The sequence below is a fragment of the Arachis hypogaea genome, chromosome 9 (assembly GCF_003086295.3).
Source record: "Arachis hypogaea cultivar Tifrunner chromosome 9, arahy.Tifrunner.gnm2.J5K5, whole genome shotgun sequence".
NCBI lineage: Eukaryota > Viridiplantae > Streptophyta > Magnoliopsida > Fabales > Fabaceae > Arachis > Arachis hypogaea.
Window position 1 is genome coordinate 4,012,411 of NC_092044.1, and position 19,756 is coordinate 4,032,166.

Consider the following 19,756-nt stretch of genomic DNA (forward strand, 5'->3'; position numbering starts at 1 on the left):
TGATGCAGGGTGTGAAGAACTACAGTATTCGCCGGAGTGCAGAGTACTGGGTGATCGAATCCGACAGACTGAAGTACCATGTGCAATGCCGTCAAGCTGTAAATGGCTGTCCATGGAGTCTCCGTGTTGCCCTTGGACAGAACCTCGGATACTGGTGAGTTCAAGATTCATTGAGGCGTACTTAGTAGTTCATGGTTTCCATAGATTACATATTTTTTATGCCTGCCACTTAAACATCGCTATTTTATTTCGTCAGGGAGGTCCGGAGGGTTGGAGGAGTTCACAGTTGTTTAGCACCCACCATGTCCCAAGACCACCGACAGTTGGATAGCAGTCTCAGCTGCAAGGTCATCTTGTCGTTGATACAATCGAACCCCTCCGTCAGCATCCTGTCCTGCAAGGTGCGGCCCACAAATCTATCACTTCAAACCCTCCTACAGAAAGGTGTGGATGGCGAAGCAGAAGGCATTTGCTCAGATCTACGGGGACTAGGAGGAGTTATACAACAAAGTGCCAAAACTACTTCAGGCGTTGCAGAGTAGCTTCCCTGGGACTATTTGTGAGCTACGGGTCGCATCGTACTACGATATGCATCGACTGTTATGCGATTGTAGCATGTTCGATAAAGTATTTGGGCTTTTTCATCCTGTGTCGAGACTTTCAAGCATTGCAAGCCGTTTGTTTTCGTTGATGGCACGCATCTGTATGGCAGATACGGTGGGGTGTTGCTTATAGCGGTGGCACAAGATGACAACAATAATATCCTACCTATCGCTTTTGTCATTGTGGAGTTTAAGAGTACCGAGTCATGGTCCTTCTTCCTAACTAATCTGAGATGCCATGTAACCCCACAGGAAGTTTTGCTAGTTATCTCTGACAGATCGCAGGCTATTAAGGTTGCACTCAGTGCCGATGATAGTAGTTGGCATCCTCCTAGGGCGTTTCATGCTTATTGTATCAGACATATGACCGCTAACTTCATGACTCGTTTTAAGTCGGTTGAGGGCAAGAGATATCTTATAAACGCCGCTTACAGTCCAAGCAAGGCTGGGTATGAGTGGTATATTGATGCCTTGAGAGGAATTTCTCCAGCGATGACGGACTAGGCTGGTCGTTTCAACAAAGAGATATGGTTCCAACACTGCGACAGTGGTAGGCGGTTTGGTCACATGACTATCAATCTGTCTGAATAGATCAATGCCGTCCTGAAGGGTACACGATACTTGCCAATTTTCGCCATCGTGCGCATATCGTACGAACGAATGCAGAAGTTGTTCGTTACGAAGGGCAGGGAGGCACAGTCACAGCTGGTTGCTGGAAACTGCTTCTCCCAAAAGCTGCTGGCAGCCATTGAGAAGAATAGAGAAGGCATCCCGAAGATGCGTGTTACTCATTGCGATAGGCGGACTACTGTTTTTGTCGTAGAGGAGTTGGAGCCGTTCGAGGATTGGTCGCAAGGTTCATTCCGTGTCCGTCTTTCAGCGGGTACGTGTGACTGCGGTCTCTTTCAGTCTCTCCACTACCTGTGCCGGCATGCCCTTGCCAGATGTGCCACTGCTAGCATTGAGTGGGCTCATTATGTTCATTCAGTTTACAGACAGAAGACAGTTTTCAAGGTGTACGAGATGAAGTTCCCACCAATTCCGGATACCGGATGAGTCCTTGTGGCCGGAGTGGTATGAGAGGTTGCTGCGTCCTAACCCACTCATGCGGCGGAAGGCGACTAGGAGACTCGTGTCGACTAGATTCTGAGGTGACATGGATGAGATGGAGCGACAGGAGAAGCGATGTGACCTTTGCAGACAAGTCGGTCACACCAGACAGGGTTGTCCTAATCAACCCATGGAGGATCCTTAGTGTAGATTGTACTTTTAGGATTTGTCCATCCATCTCATTGTAGTAGTTTGTTCATCTTGTTATTTTCTTTTGTTGTACTTGTTATGTTATGGTATGTCATATTTTTATTTCCATTGTAGTACCTGTTATGTTATGTCAGGTTGTTGTTAATGTACGATCTAGTTTATTTAAGTACCCGCTTATAATTGTGCACTCTTATGAAATAAACAAGAAGTAAATATAATTCGTAACGTAGGAGATATAATGCAAAAGGAATATAACAGCGCTAAGTCTATAAACAAAGCACATATACGTAACAAAACAACAATAAAGTAACAAATAGGAGCGGTTCACATTACAACTACCACCGAGGGCCTTTTTCTTTAAATTACAAAATCACGACATAAACATGCAACATGACTACAAAACAGATCCTAAACCCTCAACATATAATAACACATCATTGGTGGTGTGGATCTTGTAAACTTATTTTAGCGGAAGCATTAATTAAGATCTTAAAAGTTGTGATTTTTATACCTGAATTGATTGTCATAATAAGTTTTGGTTACGGTAGATTTGAACTTTAAGACTGATTTAAAAGAGTTTTTGTTACAGTAAAGTTGAACTTTAAGACTGATTTCTCTCCCTTTCCTTTCTTCCAGACGTTCATTAGGATGATAGTTTCTCAATATTTTTCAGTGAGTAAAAACTGTAAAGACGTCGTGTGTATAGAAGCAGAGAGATGACCACCTTTTTAATGTGTTATTATCTTTAAATCTAATGCGTCCATCAAACATTAGAATTAACAGATGAGATTAAAACATTAATAGATTTTGATAGTGGTGCCTATGTCCGGTACCACACAGTGAAGGCTGTGTTTGGTGCTGAGGTTGGGTAGGTCGAGGATCTCCCGTAGGCATGTGCTGAATAGCAGGATCCTGTGGGGGTGGTGGAGGAGGTGGAAGAGGCGGGACGTAGTATCCAACTGAGTACGGAACTGTGGTGTATTGATGGTGAGACGGTGGATTTGATGGAGGGGTAACTAGAGGTCGTGAGGAGGTCAGTAACATACTAGAGTCGTACGACGGCGGAGTGGCATACTATGCATATAACAACAACAGTTTTTTTTAAACAAAAAATAATGAGTTCAGTTTATTTATGATAATTGTTGATTAAAAAATACAGATTATCGATTTTATACTTATACTACTGTTATGCAGGACATTCTGTTAATTATTTTGTACCTCTGAAGTTTGTACTTGTTCTTTATATTATCGACCTTGTTCTTGTACTACTGTTATGTAGGACATTCTGTTAATTATTTAACTTTGACTTTATGGTAGAATTACATTAAAATTAAATAAAAAATTTTTAAATTTAAATAGAATATTTTAAACTTTAAAAACTAAAATAAAATTATACCCAAACATAAAAGATCAATTTAGTATTTTTACCCAATGTTAATTATCATTATCAAAAGGTAGAGTACAGACTACAAATGTGCAAACGAAATTATCCAAAATTAAAAGTAAATTCATATTCGTACATTAATTAATATTCTATCTCTTTGAGATGGTTGCTCTACAGCCAATGAAAATTTTCTTAGGCATTTTTGGTTTATCTTTTAATACATAATAGAATTTGAGTCGAAAATCTAAAAAAAAAAAGAAAGTTAATTATTCTAATCAAGTGAATTAACCTTAATTAATGTATTTTAATTTAGTTTATAAATTTACCATAAGTATTTTATCTACACTTAACTATTCTAATATATCATTATTATTCTTTTCAGACCGATAAAATGATAAATCTTTGAAAGAACAATTCCTTATTATTATGTTGAGAATTAAGATTAGTAATGAAATCTTATAAAATGTGCGCAAGAAATAAATAAACGATTTTATAACAATTGTTATGAATATTATTAATTAATTATTATCCATGTTTCAGCACTATACAAATATTAAACTAAAGCAAAGAACACTGTTACTTTATTATTTGTGCTCTGCAAACGGAAAACACGAGATTCCTTTTGCTTGAGAAAACCCAGAGAACTGAATACTTTATATCGATCTAGCTACAACAACTTCTCTCAACCCCTTTCATTCTTTTCTCAGCATCTGCTGCGCTTGATTTTGAATCATGGCTTCAAAACTTGAAGGTGGAGCTTATCTGTCTTCTTTTGTTGATGCTATTTCAAAGAAGCTATCTTCAATACTTGAAGATGACTCTGTCCTGGAAGGAAATGACTCTGCCCTGGAGTTGCTTGAAAGGTTGGATGAAATTCTGTGTGATGTTGAACCTGTGCTTGATGATGCTGAGCTGAAGCAGTTCGGTAACGATAGAGTGAAGAAGTGGCTTGTAGATCTCCAAGATGCTCTCTATGTGGCTGATGACTTTCTGGATGAACTCTCCACTAAAGCTGCCACTGCTACTCCAAGGGAGCCAGGTAATTCTTATGACTGGTCTCGCCCTGTTGATTCAATTATTGAAGATAGTGGTGTCAATGTCATTGAAAAAATAGTTGCCAAACTGGGGTCTGTTGTACGACGAAAAGGTAAACTTGGACTGGAAAGGGGTGCCAAGTTGGACACATCATGGAGAATTCCATCCACATCACTGACGTATTTGGTCGGGATGAAGACAAGGAGAAGATAAATAAATTGCTGTTAGATGATACCTGTGATGCTGAATCACTTGTGACTGTGATCCCCATTGTGGGTATGGGCGGAATAGGAAAAACTACTTTGGCTCAATTGGTTTACAATGATCCCAAAGTTGTGGAAAAATTTGGCACTAGAGCATGGGTGTGTGTTGCTGAAAATCCTGACCCTGTCAATGTTACAAGGACAGTATTAGGGGCAATAGATTCATCTCCTTGTAACATGGATAATTTTGATTTGCTTCAGACTAATTTGAAGGAAAAGTTAACAGGAAAGACTTTTTTACTTGTTTTAGATGATGTTTGGGACGATCGACGAGACATGTGGGAGGATTTTCTAAAACCTTTTCACTATGCGAATAATGGGAGTAAGATTCTCCTAACAACTCGTAACGAAAATGTTGCTTCTGTGTTCGCACCTATCAATCTACATTATGGACTAAGTTTACTGTCAAAAAGATTGTTGGTCGGTGTTTTTGAAGCATTCAACTATTTCTACTAATTCTAAACACTATGCAACTGTTGAACCCATTGGTAGAAAAATTGTTGAAAAGTGCAAGGGGTTACCTTTGGCTGTGAAGACACTTGGAGGCTTATTGCGCAACAAGGATAATAAAGAGGATTGGGAGAATATACTTGAATGTAAAATCTGGGAACTCTCTGAGGATGGTTGTAAGATTATTCCTGCGTTAAGAGTTAGTTATCATTACCTCCCTTCATCTTTAAAGCGATGTTTTGTTTATTGCTCTTTATATCCCGAGGATTATGAATTTGACAAAGACGAATTAGTCTTATTGTGGATGGCTGAAGATCTTTTACAACCAAAGGAAAACAACACATCAAAAAAGATTGGTTGTGCATATTTTGATGAATTAGTTGCAAGGTCATTTTTTCAACCTTCTAGTACTAAGAGAGGGTTATTTGTAATGCATGATCTCATGCATGAACTAGCAACTTTTTTTGCTAGAAAATTCTATTTCAAACTCGAGGTATCTGAGAATCTACACATGGTAGATAGCAAAATTCGACATTTGTCCCTTTTTTCAAATTATCGGGATACCATCACACTATTTGGAGAGGCCTGCGAGAGAGCAGTACACTTGAGAACAGCTTTAGATTTTTCTTCATATCGTCCATCAATTGATGTTGAAAGCAATCCTTTGCTCTTACAACAATTTAGGGTTTTCTCATTTCGTGTAAAGTCAGTACCTGATTCAATTGGCGAATTGATTCATTTACGTTATTTAAATCTCTCTGGCACATGTATTGTTACGTTGCCAGAGTCAATATGTAAATTATACAATCTCCAAACTTTGAAGTTGCGGGGTTGTGTTGAGTTAGAGATGCTTCCCAGCCGCATGCAAGATCTAGTGAACCTTTGCCACCTTGATATTCGGGGTGCTTCTCGTCTGAAAGAGATACCCAAGGGAATGAACAAGTTAAAGCATCTACACTTCTTAAGTGATTATATCGTCGGCAAGCAAGAGAATGGGATGCGAGAATTGGGAACATTGGACAATCTCCATGGCTCATTTTGCATTTCCAAATTGGAGAACGTCAAGAATAGTGGTGAAGCTTTGGAGGCAAAGATGGGTAACAAGAAGCACATCAACACTCTAGAATTGAATTGGCTTCCAGATGGTGACATTGATGATGTTCAAACTGAAAGAGATATACTTGACAAGTTACAACCTCATCAAAACTTGACAGAGTTATCAATTAATGGTTATCCAGGTGAAAGATTCCCCGATTGGTTAGGCCTTTCTTGCTACTCCAATATGACCAAATTGAGTCTGGATAGTTGTATGAATTGTTGTGAGCTTCCTTCACTGGGACAGTTACCCTCTCTACAGCATCTGGAGATTTCTAAACTTGATGGGTTGGAGAAAATTGATTTAGAGTTTTACAACAAAAACAATGCATCATTTCAGCAGGAGACACCCTTCAAATGTCTCGAAACTCTGGAAATTGAGTATATGTATAGTTGGCGGGAGTGGCATTTTCCTGATGAGTTTGATGGTTTTCCTCAGCTTAGAATCCTTGAAATAAGAAACTGTCCTGTGTTAAGTGGAGATCTGCCTTCTCACCTTCCGGCTCTGGAGGAACTTACCATTGATGGATGTAAAGAGCTTGCATGTTCGCTGCCTAGGGCTCCCAAGCTTCACAAATTACATGTAAAGTGCGACATGTTTTATGGGAATTTGGAACTGCACAAGGTAACAATTTCAGGAAGCCAGCTGGCGAAATTTGTATGGGAATGGCTGCTGCACATCCAACCACCATATGTCCAATATCTGTACATCGATGATTGTCAGTCAGCGATATCAATTTCAGCAAATCATTTGCCAGCTTCATTACAACGTCTGGAAATCATTGATTGTTCAAAATTAACATTCTCTGAGCAACTGCAACACAATTCTTTGACGAAGATACTTGTAGAGGACTGTGATTCACTGACGTTGTTTCCATTGGGGGACCTTCCAAATCTCAAGAAACTCACAATCAGTGAATGCAAAAACATGGAAAATGTTGAGGTGGCACATGCTCTTCCAAGCCTCCGTCGTTTAAACATCTCAGACTGCCCCAGTTTAGTATCCTTGCCGCCGCTAGGGTCGGCTGCGCCCCGCCTACAGGAGCTGGATATACGCAATTGCCCGGAAATCGATTGTTTTGCTGGGGAGTGCCTCCCGCCGAGTTTGGAAAAACTTGTAATCGTTGAGTGCCAGAAACTGGCGAGTTGGATATCATCAAATGTTTTGCATAGTGAAGGCCTTACCCATCTTTGGCTTGGTTCATACTTTGATGTAAAGTCGTTCCCGAGAGAGGGTTGTCTTCCTGCTTCTCTCAAGTCTCTACAATTCTGGGACTTTCCAGATCTGGAGACGCTTGACTGCAAGGGGCTTCACCATCTTACCTCCCTCACATATATAGCAATTAGATACTCTGAAAAACTTGAGAATATCACAGAAGAACATTTGCTTGCCTCCATAAAAAAAATCTACATAGGGGAAGAATGTCCTTTGAGGAGCAAGCTGGAAGAGATGGAAGACCTACGGATTCAATTGGGTTGTGACGAATCAGGTATGTGGTTTTGCTTTGATCTTTCCTAAACTCAGTGCTCTCCAATTACAATGCTAATTCTTTTCATCAAACATTTTCGTTCCCTTGTTAATACACCAACGCAATGTTTATTATCTTTTCATTCTTACCCATTTCTCTGTACTCTAGCTACCCGTTTCACTCACAAGTTTTACTTTTTAAATAAAAACTTGTTATGGGTGCCAATTTTTGCAATTTTTTAAAGGATAACAAATTACATGCTTAGAAAAAACAAAAAAAGTAAACTTTTTCATGATCGCTTCTTTGTTGCTTACAATATTTGTATGGTTTATTGCAGAATCATGTGATGAGTATGCTTGGAATGATGAGGATGCTGCTTCTGATTCTAATTCTGATTGATTAATGATTACAAATCTTAATTTATCTTTCTAATTATTTTTCTGATATTTAAAGTTAAAAAGATAATTACGAAAGTGAATTAGAATTCTAATCATTTATACATCATTTAATGTGCAATGGGAGCAGTCACGGCATACAGGTAAGCACATACTTCATGAAGTAGATTATTTTTCTTTATTTGTGAAAAGCCATTTCAATTAGGCTTACTTTTCTTATGCCATGAATTTTAATTTTTAAACCCGTTTTTCTTTATTTCTGTTATCTTGAACACTTAGACGAGTAACTAATTTTGAAAGTGCTCCAATCTATTTATCGATTTGTAATATTTATAAAAGTATTTTTTTATTTATCTTAATCCCGCCTAAAGCATTGGTCTAAACCTAGATTTTATTTATTAAGGTTCTATGTTTTTCAGCACACTGTTGGATCAGGTCTTCCGGATTTGCACTCATGGAATTCTGTGTTACTCATCTGACTTTTATCATTGGGTGAGGTGTGTGGTTATGCAAAAACTGAATGTTAGTGTCCCAATATACTTATCTATATTAATAGTTAGTTATTTACAATCTCTAATATACTCATAGTCATAGGGTGTTATAGAGTTTGTGAGTGACAAATGAAATGAAATGTTGGCTTTTATTAATAATAGGGAGGATTGAAGAGTCAACATTAATACAAGGCTGAGGCAAGGTGAGAATGGGGTTGCAATGAAGTAACTTTGCATTGTCCATGTCTTGCAATTGCTACTACCTCTTGCACTTGTTATTTTGTCTAAACTTAACGATTTATAATATCCGTTATGGATCTTTTCACCTTATTATGAACTCATTACAGAATATGGGATTTGAATGGTTGTTTCATGAAAGTGCTCAATATCAGTTTGCCCTCTGTGATTTCATAAAACTAATTTGGTCTTCTCTTTCTTAAAAGAACAAATTGTGAGTAGTAATTGTTGTCAATTTACTTATCCGGTAGTGGTCACAAACATGTTCTAACCTCGGAAACTTTGTGCTTGTGTAGAATTTGGCAAATCCAACTGCTTTACTGCTGAGTGGTGTTCAATGTTGCGCCATTTGAATCTCCATGACAAAGCTGACCTAATTCAAAATGCCATCCTCAACACAATTGCGGAAGGGAAGTACCAAACTGCTGATCTTGGAGGCAAAGCAAAGACAACCGAGTTCACCAATGCAATCATTGACCATCTCTAAATTCTGCTCAGAGTAGGCAAGGAATTGCTGCTCAGAGTAGGAATACCTCAGCATAATGGAAAAACTCATCTAAGGTTGTGACCTTATAACCACCAGGCATGGGCAAGCCTTAAAATATTCACTGCCCATGCAGTGTTATGGCCTTGAGAGTTGAGAGGGTTGGAGTCTCTTACACAGTTACACTTCTAAAATGCACTTTGTCTGATAACCCTCCTTAGTCCATTTTGGTATTCCTTGTCAATAATATAGTTAAATAAATGAAGTACCATTAGTTTGTTTTTATATTTGTTTTGTCTTTTTCTCCCTCTAATTGCTCCCTTTATTTTAATCTGTATTTGCACAACCACCAATATATTGGTGACTAAGACTTTGTTCATTTGGAGTGAAGTAGAAGGGAAATAGGGGAGAGGGGAAAGAAGTTGCAAATTTTGTAAAGAAAATTTTCCAATTTATCTTCCTACTCTCTATTTCTCTTCAATCAAACAAAACCTAAGTGTATATGTCAATATCTTTTAGTTTTTTGAAATATTTCTTATTATATTTGTCCTTGTGAAAAAAAAAGGATCTAAATACCCTAAAACTTCCACTTGGATCAAGGTAAGTTCTGGTTTCACAATGTCAGCTAGTTCACGAGGAGGAAATTTGACTAGAAATCATGGATTTGTGTTGCTGTAAATTTCGAGGTTTTGCTCTGCTATGCTTTTGATCTTTTTGATGTTACTGCTCTGTTCTGTTCAATTTCTGCCATGTTTTGTTTGGTATTGAGCTGGATTTTAGTTGCTGTCTGTGTACCATCCCTCAGTTAATATGTTAAATTGTTTGAAAATCTTGAGGATTGCTTCATCCATGGAAAACATATAGTATGTAGTATATTATTGTGTTCTCTATGAGAATATGTAAACAGGAAAGAAGAAAAGAGAACAAATTCACGGGGAGCAACTCTTGGAAAGGAAAGGGGGGAGTAAATTCAAAAGCAAGTAACATCACTAAAAGGGAAGTACCTTAACTTTATTAAAATTCAACTCCTATGATCAATGTCGTAATTATGTTTGTCGTCAAGGAGGAGATTGTTGAATTATATATAACTAATTTAATTTGATGATGACAAACATTATTTTATTGAGTTAAATACCCAATTAGTTTTAATTGTGTTTGGTTAAGTAATGCAGGCCAAAAATCAAAGAAGCAGCAGCCCATTTGGAAGAAAACAAAAATGAGATTATTGGTGAATCTCTAGCCAACAAAGCCCAAAGTAATTGAGCAAAGAAATCAAACGGGCTGAGAGGTAAGGAAAGCGAATCCAAGCCCAAGTTGATCCCACCAAGCTGATACGCTTCAAAGCCAACGTTCACTTGTTACTTCGGTCAGACTCAGAGAAAAAGAGAGAGAAAGCTTCGTTCTTCTTCTTGTTCATTTCACCAGAAAAGAAAGAAAGAGAAAGCAAAATAAAAAAGGACAAAGGTCTAATCACCTAAATCAAACCATTTTAAGCTAAGTCAGAAGTTAAAGGTGATTTATTTCCATTTGCATGCAAGTTACTTTCTTCACTCCTTCTCCAAATTTCTGCTAATCTAATTTGGGATAAATGGAAAAGTGTTTTCTGATAATCACTACTGTGAATCAAAGGCTAAAACTGTTTCTTGGGGACAAAGCTCTTGTTCAAGGGTTCAGATTCAAGTTTATCTTTGAAACTTTTTCTTTGCTGATCTAAGACATTCGGTCAAGCAAAAAAGATCTATTCCAAAATTCCTAATTTGGGGGTTAATGGAAGAAAGTGAAATGACAAGTTTGGGAAGCACACAGCTCAAGGAGTTGACTCAGAAGCAACCAAGACAGCAATTTTGAAAGAGGTACAAATAAGAAAAATTTCATTTTTATTAGGCAAGGAGAGAGAACCAAATTTTGAGATTGTTCTGAAGGGTTCTCTGTGAAGAGTTCATTAACCTTGGACAGTGTTTTCTAGTAAAAGAAGTATTTTGCCAAAATGAAGAACTTAATCAGAGTCAATTGAATCTGGTTCAACATATAGCAACAGAGGCTATTAATGCATCAATCTCCTTCATGTTCTACAATTTGTATTTCATTTTTAATGTATATTTTTCTGTAATTTCTTGAGTGGTAAAAGTCAAAAAGAGAGGAATAAAGAAAAAGCCTATGAGTGATAAAAAGATTGAGTGAAACACTTGAGAAAAAAGTCTAGAGTAATTTTAGATTTCTTTAGGTTGTTTCCTATGTCTTGTGTCTTGTACTTGTGAGGTGCCCATTTCTTAGTTAGGTTAGCACTAAGGGTGAAGAGTTAGGTATTAACATAACCAAGTCAAGTTAGTTGAGAACTTGAGAGAAAAGGATTGTATGAATCCTATATAATTGGTGTATGTAATACTTTAATTATAGTGGAAATTCTACCACAATTGTGGTGGAGACTGAATGTAGGTTGCATTGCACAAGACAATTGAACCAAGATACATGCCTACGTTATTTCTCTTCTCTGTCTCTGAATTCTATTTTCTGATATTTATGAAACAAAACGGAATTGTCTCATAAAGTTTTCGTTGCACAGTTCAAACAGATTCTAAGTAAAAGTTTGTAAGTGTAACACCCTACCACACAGAACTGTACACCTAGGATGTAAAACAGAGGTTTCGAGGCGCTACGACTTCTAAAAGTAAAAATTTATATACATAATATAGTGAAAAAGATTTATAACTAGGAGCCTTTGAAGAAAGGTTAAAATCGAAAATGGTAAAATGAAAAGCGCAAAACCTACGCTACGTAAATGAAAAACGGAAAGATAAGAGAAGCTAATATAGATATAACCGAAAGAGAGCTCCAAGGTACAAATATCAAAACTCAAGACTCGGCTCGCGAAGACAAACCGGCTTGAGCACATAAGTATATAACATATATATAAGAGAATCCAAAATAAGCCCAAGATACAGAGTTACAGAACCTATTTCTCCAAAATAACCTCTAAGAGGAAGTTAATACACCAGTACATAAGTAGTGGAGATAAAAGTATCTACATATATACATATATTTAAAATAAAGTCTCAAAGACAAGGATCTCCGCTATCAGAAGATTTCAGTATGCCTCAGCGAGGTACTTCACGTCCTACATCTGAAAACTACAAAATATTTATGAAATAAGAACTGGAGGTTCTCAGCATGGTAACGGTGCCCACATAACTAATATATAAGGTCCCGGAAAAGTCGAAGGCAATCTAGAACTTCCGACAATAGATTCAAACTTAAAACTAACATTTTAAACAATAAACAGAGTGATGTATCTAAGGATTCCTGGTTCTGTCTAACTTCCTAACTTAACCCCTAAGCTCTTCATCTATTTCTCCAATCCTCCGAAACACCGATGCATAGACAGACAAAGCAGATAAGGAAAGCACAAGTAGATATTCAAATATAGCAAATAAGTATATATATTCAAGTAAGCAAACCCAAGTAGTACAAACCAAACAAGTTACATAAATGCATATGATGCATTCATTTCGTACTAGCCGTGAGCTCACATGTCAGTTACTTTGCCAGAGCCCGACACATCCAGTAGTTAACTCGGATATCGTTCTCTTGAAAATCAGTGGGTGGTACACCACCACAAACCCCACCATTGCGAGCGGTACACCACCACGAACCTCGCAAGATCTTCAATTGGAAAAATAACACACACATGTGGGCGGTAAACCACCACGAACCTCACACAACATTCTCTTTTAAAAACATGTGGGCGGTACACCACCACGAACTCCACATACATTCTCTTTCTTTTAAAAACATGTGAGCGGTACACCACCACGAACCCCGCATACATCTTGACAATGGGCAAGCGGTAAACCACCACGAATCTTGACAGGTCAAGCTCAAAACAATTTCATTTTCAAATTCATTATAAATCATTCATTCATATCCATTCATAATCATTCAAAATCCTTCATTAAGGCTAGATTCATCATATATATATATATATATATATATATATATATATATATATATATATATATATATATATATATATATATATCACATTCTACTCATTTCATTTTTATTTAAAACCAATACCACTCCTTATAACCTTTTCCAAAACCTCCAAAACCACTTTACTTAAAACAAGTTCTCTTTTCACACAAACCCAGTTCTTACTTAGCTAAGATTTTCCTCTAATACAACTTCAAAACCATTTCATATTTAAACCTCTTTCAAAGCACTGAGCGAATCATTTATTAACTAAATCGCATGGCAGAGTCTCAAGACTTTAGGGAGGACAACAACCAATCTCTTTCTTTAAAATTATTAAACTCCTTGAATCATAATTCCTTAAAATGTAGTTTTGTAAACAAACTCAAAACATAAAACTTTTCTTAATAAATCAAAACTCAAAACATAATTCGTTATTTTCTTAATAAATCATCATTTCTAACCAATATACATTTTAACTAAATCTCAATCACCAACCACACCAACAATTCAATTCTTATCTTACGGTCAATTAACCTACATTTTCACGACACATTATATTTTAATTACAAAAAACTGAAATCATACTTTGGCCGATTCCCCGATAAACCCGAAACACCTCTCTTATATACCACACCCCAAGCTTTGAAATTCTAGCTTCTTTCCAAGCAAAACCCAGCCTCCAAGGCTTGATCACAAGCTTCCCAAATTCTCAAATTGACTCCAATCAACAACCAATTTTAATCTAACAACACATTTACCATCACAATCAATGTAAAGCTCACTAACTAAACATTTCAAAAGGATTTGTGGATGCTTACCTGACATATAGCTCTAATGAGCTAAACTCAATAATACCCGCAAGTTAATTCGAACCTAAATACCGAAATTAAACAAAATTTAACATAGATTCTCATTGAATTTTAAAATTTGAGAAGGAGAGTTCTGAAATTGAGAAGTGGGTTCCATACCTAATAAAGGACTGGACTTTATAGAGCTCGACGTTGCGGTCGCGTGATCGCAAATGGCTCATCAATTAGAGTTTTGGATCAAAAGTTATGGAGGATTGAATTTATGAGTGAGGGTTTGGTGTTTCTCCCCCATTCCTTAGCTGCCCGAGCGTGTTTCATAACGAGAGGGGAGAAAGAGAGAGTTGAAGCTCTTTTGTTCATTAAGTTAGGTTGAGTCCAATATAGGTCCGATTCATCCGGTTCGGTCTAATATTGGACCAAATTCTTTAAAATTAGTGTCAAAATTCTTATTTTAATTAGCTCTACCTCATTAAACTATAAAATTTTATTTTTTAATTTTTTTATTAATAATTAATTTATTAACTAATTATTTACTAATTTTGTGAGTTTTACAGTAAGCAAAGACATATTTCATTAAAATAAAAGAAGGTCATAGATTCAATCCCCTTCTCTAAACCTTCTACAACCTTCACTATTACCACAAAATACATAATAAATAAATAAATCCTACGAAGGAATAGTTTAGAAGCGGACGTAGGTTTTTTTTTTCTCCTATTCCGGGTCAACTTTAAAATTCGGATAGTAGTTGTAAAACATAGCTGTAATTTGTAATTTAATGTCTAAGCATGTGACTAAATTGTGATGTTTAATTCAGACACTCTCGAGTTTGTTGATAAAAGAGGTGTTAGTTGTTCATGTTACAGTACTCTTGGATCTCATCAAGCTAGCCTTATATTCAACCAGAGTAACTTGTATTTCCTGGTTCAATTAATTATTGCACATGTTTCAGCACTATTCAAATATATAATACTAAGCAAAGAACATTCATAGTTCACTGCAAAACGCATATACTTGAGATCCTTTGACCCAGAGATCTGAATACATTATATCGATCTAGCTACAACAACTTCCCTCAACCCCTTTCATTCTTCTTTTCTCATCATCTGCTGCATCTGATTTTGCATCATGGCTTCAAAACTTGAAGGTGGAGCTTATCTCTCTTCTTTTGTTGATGCTATTTCAAACAAGCTGTCTTCAATACTTGAAGATGACTCTGCCCTGGAGTTGCTTGAAAGGTTGGATGAAATTCTGTGTGATGTTGAACCTGTGCTTGATGATGCTGAGCTGAAGCAGTTGAGTGACAAGAGAGTGAAGAAGTGGCTTGTTGATCTCCAAGATGCTCTCTATATGGCTGATGACTTTCTCGAGGAACTCTCCACTAAAGCTGCCACTGCTACTCCGAGGGATCCAGGTAACTCTAATGACTGGTCTCGCGCCGTTGATTCAATCATTGAAGATAGTGGTGTCAATGTCATTGAAAAAATAGTTAGCACACTAGAGTCTCTTGTTAAACGAAAAGATAAACTTGGTCTGGAAAAGAGTGCCAAGTTAGACACATCATGGAGACTTCCATCCACATCTCTCGTTAGTTCTGATGTAATTGGTCGGGACGAAGACAAGGAGAACATAATCAAATTGCTGTTAGATGATACCTGCGATGTTGAATCACTTGTGACTGTGATTCCCATTGTGGGTATGGGCGGGATAGGAAAAACTACTTTGGCTCAATTGGTTTACAATGATGCCAAAGTCATGGGAAAATTTGAAACTAGAGCATGGGTGTGTGTTGCTGAAAATCCTGACCCTGTTCATGTTACAAGGACAATAATAGGGGCAATAGATTCTTCTCCCTGTATCTTGGACAATTTTGATTTACTTCAGACTAATCTGAAGGCAAAATTGACAGGAAAGACCTTCTTGGTTGTTTTAGATGATGTCTGGCATGATCAACGAGACATGTGGGAGGATTTCCTAAAACCTTTTCGTCATGGGAATAATGGGAGTAAGATTCTCCTAACAACCCGTAACGAAAATGTTGCTTCTGTGTTCACACCAAACAATCTACATTATCGACTAAATTTATTGTCGAAAGAAGATTGTTGGTTGTTGTTTTTGAAGCATTCATCTGTTTCTACTAATTCTAAACAATATACAACTCTAGAAAAAATTGGTAAAAAAATTGTTGAAAAGTGTAAAGGATTACCTTTGGCAGTGAAGACACTTGGAGGTTTATTGCGCAACAAGCATAATGAAGGGGATTGGGAGAATGTACTTAAAAGTGAAATCTGGGAACTCTCCAACAGTAAAATTGTTCCTGCATTAAGAGTTAGTTATCATTATCTCCCTTCATATTTGAAGCGGTGTTTTGTTTATTGCTCATTATATCCTCAAGATTATGAATTTGACAAAGACAATTTAATTTTGTTATGGATGGCAGAAGATCTCTTACAACCAAAGAAAAACAACACATTAAAAAATATTGGTTGTGCATATTTTGATGAATTAGTTGCAAGGTCATTTTTTCAACCTTCTAGTACTGAGAGAGGGTTATTTGTAATGCATGATCTCATGCATGATCTAGCAACGTTCTTTGCTGGAAAATTCTATTTCAAACTCGAGGGATCTGAGAATCTACACGGGGTAGATAGCAAAATTCGTCATTTGTCCTTTTCTTCAATATCTTGGGGTATTATCACGTCATTTGGAGAGGCCTGTAAGAGAGCAGTACACTTGAGAACAGCTTTAGATTTTTCTTGGTATCGTCAATCAATTGATGTTGAAAGCAAACCCTGGCTCTTACAACAGCAATTGAGAGTTTTGTCATTTCCTATCAAGTCATTGCCTGAATCAATAGGTGAATTGATTTATTTGCGTTATTTAAATCTGTCTGGAGCATGTATTGTGACATTGCCAGAGTCAATATGTAAATTATACAATCTCCAAACTTTGATATTGGGGACTTGTTATGAGTTAGAGATGCTTCCCAGCCGCATGCAAGATCTTGTGAACCTACAACACCTTGATATTCGAGGTGTTTCTCGTCTGAAAGAGATGCCGAAGAAAATGAGCAAGCTAAAGCATCTAAACTTCTTAAGTTATTATATCATCGGCAAGCATGAAGAGAACGGAATAAGAGAATTGGGAACACTGGACAATCTTCATGGTTCATTTCACATTCTCAACTTGGAGAACGTCAAGAATAGTGATGAAGCTTTGGAGGCAAAGATGGGTAACAAGAAGCACCTCAACACTTTGAAATTGCAATGGTTTCCATTAGGTTACATTTACACCGATCATGTCAAAATACTTGAGGAGTTACAACCTCATGAAAACTTGAAAGAGTTATCAATTGAGGGTTATCACGGAGAAACATTCCCAGGTTGGTTAAGCCTTTCTCGCTACTCCAATATGACCAAATTGAGTCTGAATGATTGTGAGAATTGTTGTGAGCTTCCTTGGCTGGGACAGTTACCCTCTTTACAGCATCTAAAGTTATCTAATTTTTATTCGTTGGTGGAAATTGGTTTAGAGTTTTACAACAAAAACGATGGATCATTTCGGCAGGAAACACCCTTCAAATCTCTTGAAACTCTGAAATTTCACAAAATGTTTAGTTGGGAGGAGTGGCATTTTCCTGATGGGTATGATGGTTTTCCTAAACTTAGAAGCCTTTCAATGAGATACTGTCTCAAGTTAAGAGGAAGTCTGCCAGCTCAGCTTCTGGCTCTGGAGGAACTTGCCATTGTTGAATGTTCAAAGCTTGTATGTTCGCTGCCGAGGGCTCCCAAGCTTATATGGCACCACACACGTTAGACATTTCAGACACCCAGCTGGCGCAACCCGTGTTGGAGTGGGTCCCCCACCTGCTTTGGTAGATTCAACTTCAAAAAGGCCGCCTTACCCGTCTTTATCTTTGTGAGTTTGATGTAAAGTCGTTCCCAAGAGGGGGTTGCCTCCCTGCTTCTCTTGAGTCTTTAAGATTGTGGGACTTTCCAAATCTGGAGACGCTTGACTGCAAGGGGCTTCACTATCTTTCCTCCCTCAAATATTTAGCAATTACATACTCTGAAAAGCTTCAGAATATCACAGAAGAACATTTGCTTGTCTCCATAAAAGAAATCTACATAGGGGAAGAATGTCCTTTGAAGAGCAAGCTGGAAGAGATGGAAGACCCACGGATTCAATTGGGTTGTTACGAATTAGGTAAGTGCTTTTTGCTTTCATCTTTCCTAAACTCAGTGCTCTCCAATTACAATATTTGTTTGGTTTATTGCAGACTCAAGCAATGGGTAGGCTTCGAATGATTCTGATTGATTAATGATTACAAATCTTAATTTATCTTTCTAATTATTTTTCTGATATTTAAAGTTAGAAAGATAATTAAGAAAGTGAATTAGAATTCTAATCATTTATACATCATTTAATGTGCAATTAGAGCAGTCAACGGCATGATAAAGTATGAGGAGGTTGTCATTGACAATTGCTGCATGATGGTATATTTGTGAACTTGGATTTAGGGTGCAACTGTATTTGGAAATTCATTGAGTTTGAAAATGGAATTACTCATTCATTTTTATAATTTACAGTTTGTGAAGAATCCGGCTCTTTTTGATGTACTAGTGATGCCAAACCTTTATGGTGACAATATTAGTGACCTTTGTGCTGGCTTGGTTGGGGGTTCGGGCTTGACACCAAGGTAATTTTTGCAGGTCGATCAACAAAAGCTAGAAGTTACAGTCTTATCATCTCACACCATTCCGTCATTCTGATTCATACATGTTTCAGCTGCAACATTGGTGAGAGGTATTGCACTAGCTGAGGCTGTATATGGTTCAGCACCTGATATTGCTGGAAAGGTAAGCTGCAAAGTTCTTTCTCAACCTTATAATATCCGTTATGGATCTTTTCACCTTATTATGAACTCATTACAGAATATGGGATTTGAATGCTTGTTTCATGAAAGTGCTCAATATCAGTTTGCCCTCTGTGATTTCATAAAACTAATTTGGTCTTCTCTTTTTTAAAAGAACAAATTGTGAATAATTGTTGCAATGTACTTATCCGGTAGTGGTCACAAACATGTTCTAACCTTGGAAACTTTGTGCTGGTGTAGAATTTGGCAAATCCAACTGCTTTACTGCTGAGTGGTGTTCAATGTTGCGCCATTTGAATCTCCATGACAAAGCTGACCTAATTCAAAATGCCATCCTCAACACAATTGCAGAAGGGAAGTACCAAACTGCTGATCTTGGAGGCAAAGCAAAGACAATCGAGTTCACCAATGCAATCATTGACCATCTCTAAATTCTGCTCAGAGTAGGCAAGGAATTGCTGCTCAGAGTAGGAATACCTCAGCATAATGGAAAAACTCATCTAAGGCTGTGACCTTATAACCACCAGGCATGGGCAAGCCTTAAAATATTCACTGCGCATGCAGTGTTATGGCCTTGAGAGTTGAGAGGGTTGGAGTCTCTTACACAGTTACACTTCTAAAATGCACTTTGTCTGATAACCCTCCTTAGTCCATTTTGGTATTCCTTGTCAATAATATAGTTAAATAAATGAAGTACCATTAGTTTGTTTTTATTTTGTTTTGTCTTTTTCTCCCTCTAATTGCTCCCTTTATTTTAATCTGTATTTGCACAACCACCAATATATTGGTGACTAAGACTTTGTTTATTTGGAGTGAAGTAGAAGGGAAACAGAGGAGGGGAAAGAAGTTGCAAATTTTGATGCCTAATTTTGTAAAGAAAATTTTCCAATTTATCTTCCTCCTCTCTATTTCTCTTCAATCAAACAAAGCCTAAGTG

At 37.2% G+C, this 19,756-nt stretch overlaps 3 protein-coding genes, 1 long non-coding RNA gene and 1 pseudogene across 12 annotated transcripts; 4 read left to right on the forward strand and 1 right to left on the reverse strand.

Annotated features, from left to right (window-relative positions):
- The first annotated feature begins 3,978 nt into the window (after nt 1–3,978).
- On the forward strand, nt 3,979–5,000 carry LOC140175017 (disease resistance protein RGA2-like). The gene is made up of 2 exons (XM_072201907.1): nt 3,979–4,393; nt 4,480–5,000. The coding sequence occupies exons 1-2, from the start codon at nt 3,979–3,981 to the stop codon at nt 4,998–5,000; spliced, it is 936 nt and encodes a 311-aa protein (XP_072058008.1).
- LOC112710003 (putative disease resistance protein At3g14460) lies at nt 4,113–9,450 on the forward strand. 9 transcript variants are annotated; one of them, XM_025762051.3, is made up of 5 exons: nt 5,299–7,579; nt 7,896–8,096; nt 8,357–8,450; nt 8,607–8,647; nt 8,978–9,450. In XM_025762051.3, exons 1-2 carry the CDS (start codon nt 5,299–5,301, stop codon nt 7,955–7,957), a joined length of 2,343 nt encoding a protein of 780 aa, XP_025617836.1. In that variant the 3' UTR covers nt 7,958–8,096; nt 8,357–8,450; nt 8,607–8,647; nt 8,978–9,450. The 9 variants fall into 9 exon arrangements, with proteins under 9 accessions (XP_025617834.1, XP_025617836.1, XP_025617835.1 ...); XM_025762050.3 differs by having other exon boundaries at nt 8,373–8,475; XM_025762048.3 differs by having other exon boundaries at nt 8,373–8,450.
- A 2,504-nt stretch (nt 9,451–11,954) lies between these two features.
- On the reverse strand, nt 11,955–14,273 carry LOC112710013 (uncharacterized). Its single transcript, XR_003156613.2, has 3 exons — nt 14,106–14,273; nt 13,956–14,010; nt 11,955–12,293 (listed from the first exon to the last, which is right to left on the reverse strand). It is a non-coding gene; the product is annotated as an uncharacterized lncRNA (long non-coding RNA).
- Nucleotides 14,274–15,071: 798 nt separating this feature from the next.
- On the forward strand, nt 15,072–17,759 carry LOC140173010 (putative disease resistance RPP13-like protein 1). Its single transcript, XM_072201908.1, has one exon. The coding sequence runs from the start codon at nt 15,072–15,074 to the stop codon at nt 17,757–17,759; it is 2,688 nt and encodes an 895-aa protein (XP_072058009.1).
- Nucleotides 17,760–18,002: 243 nt separating this feature from the next.
- LOC140173019 (isocitrate dehydrogenase [NAD] catalytic subunit 5, mitochondrial-like) lies at nt 18,003–19,532 on the forward strand (annotated as a pseudogene).
- Nucleotides 19,533–19,756: the final 224 nt, after the last annotated feature.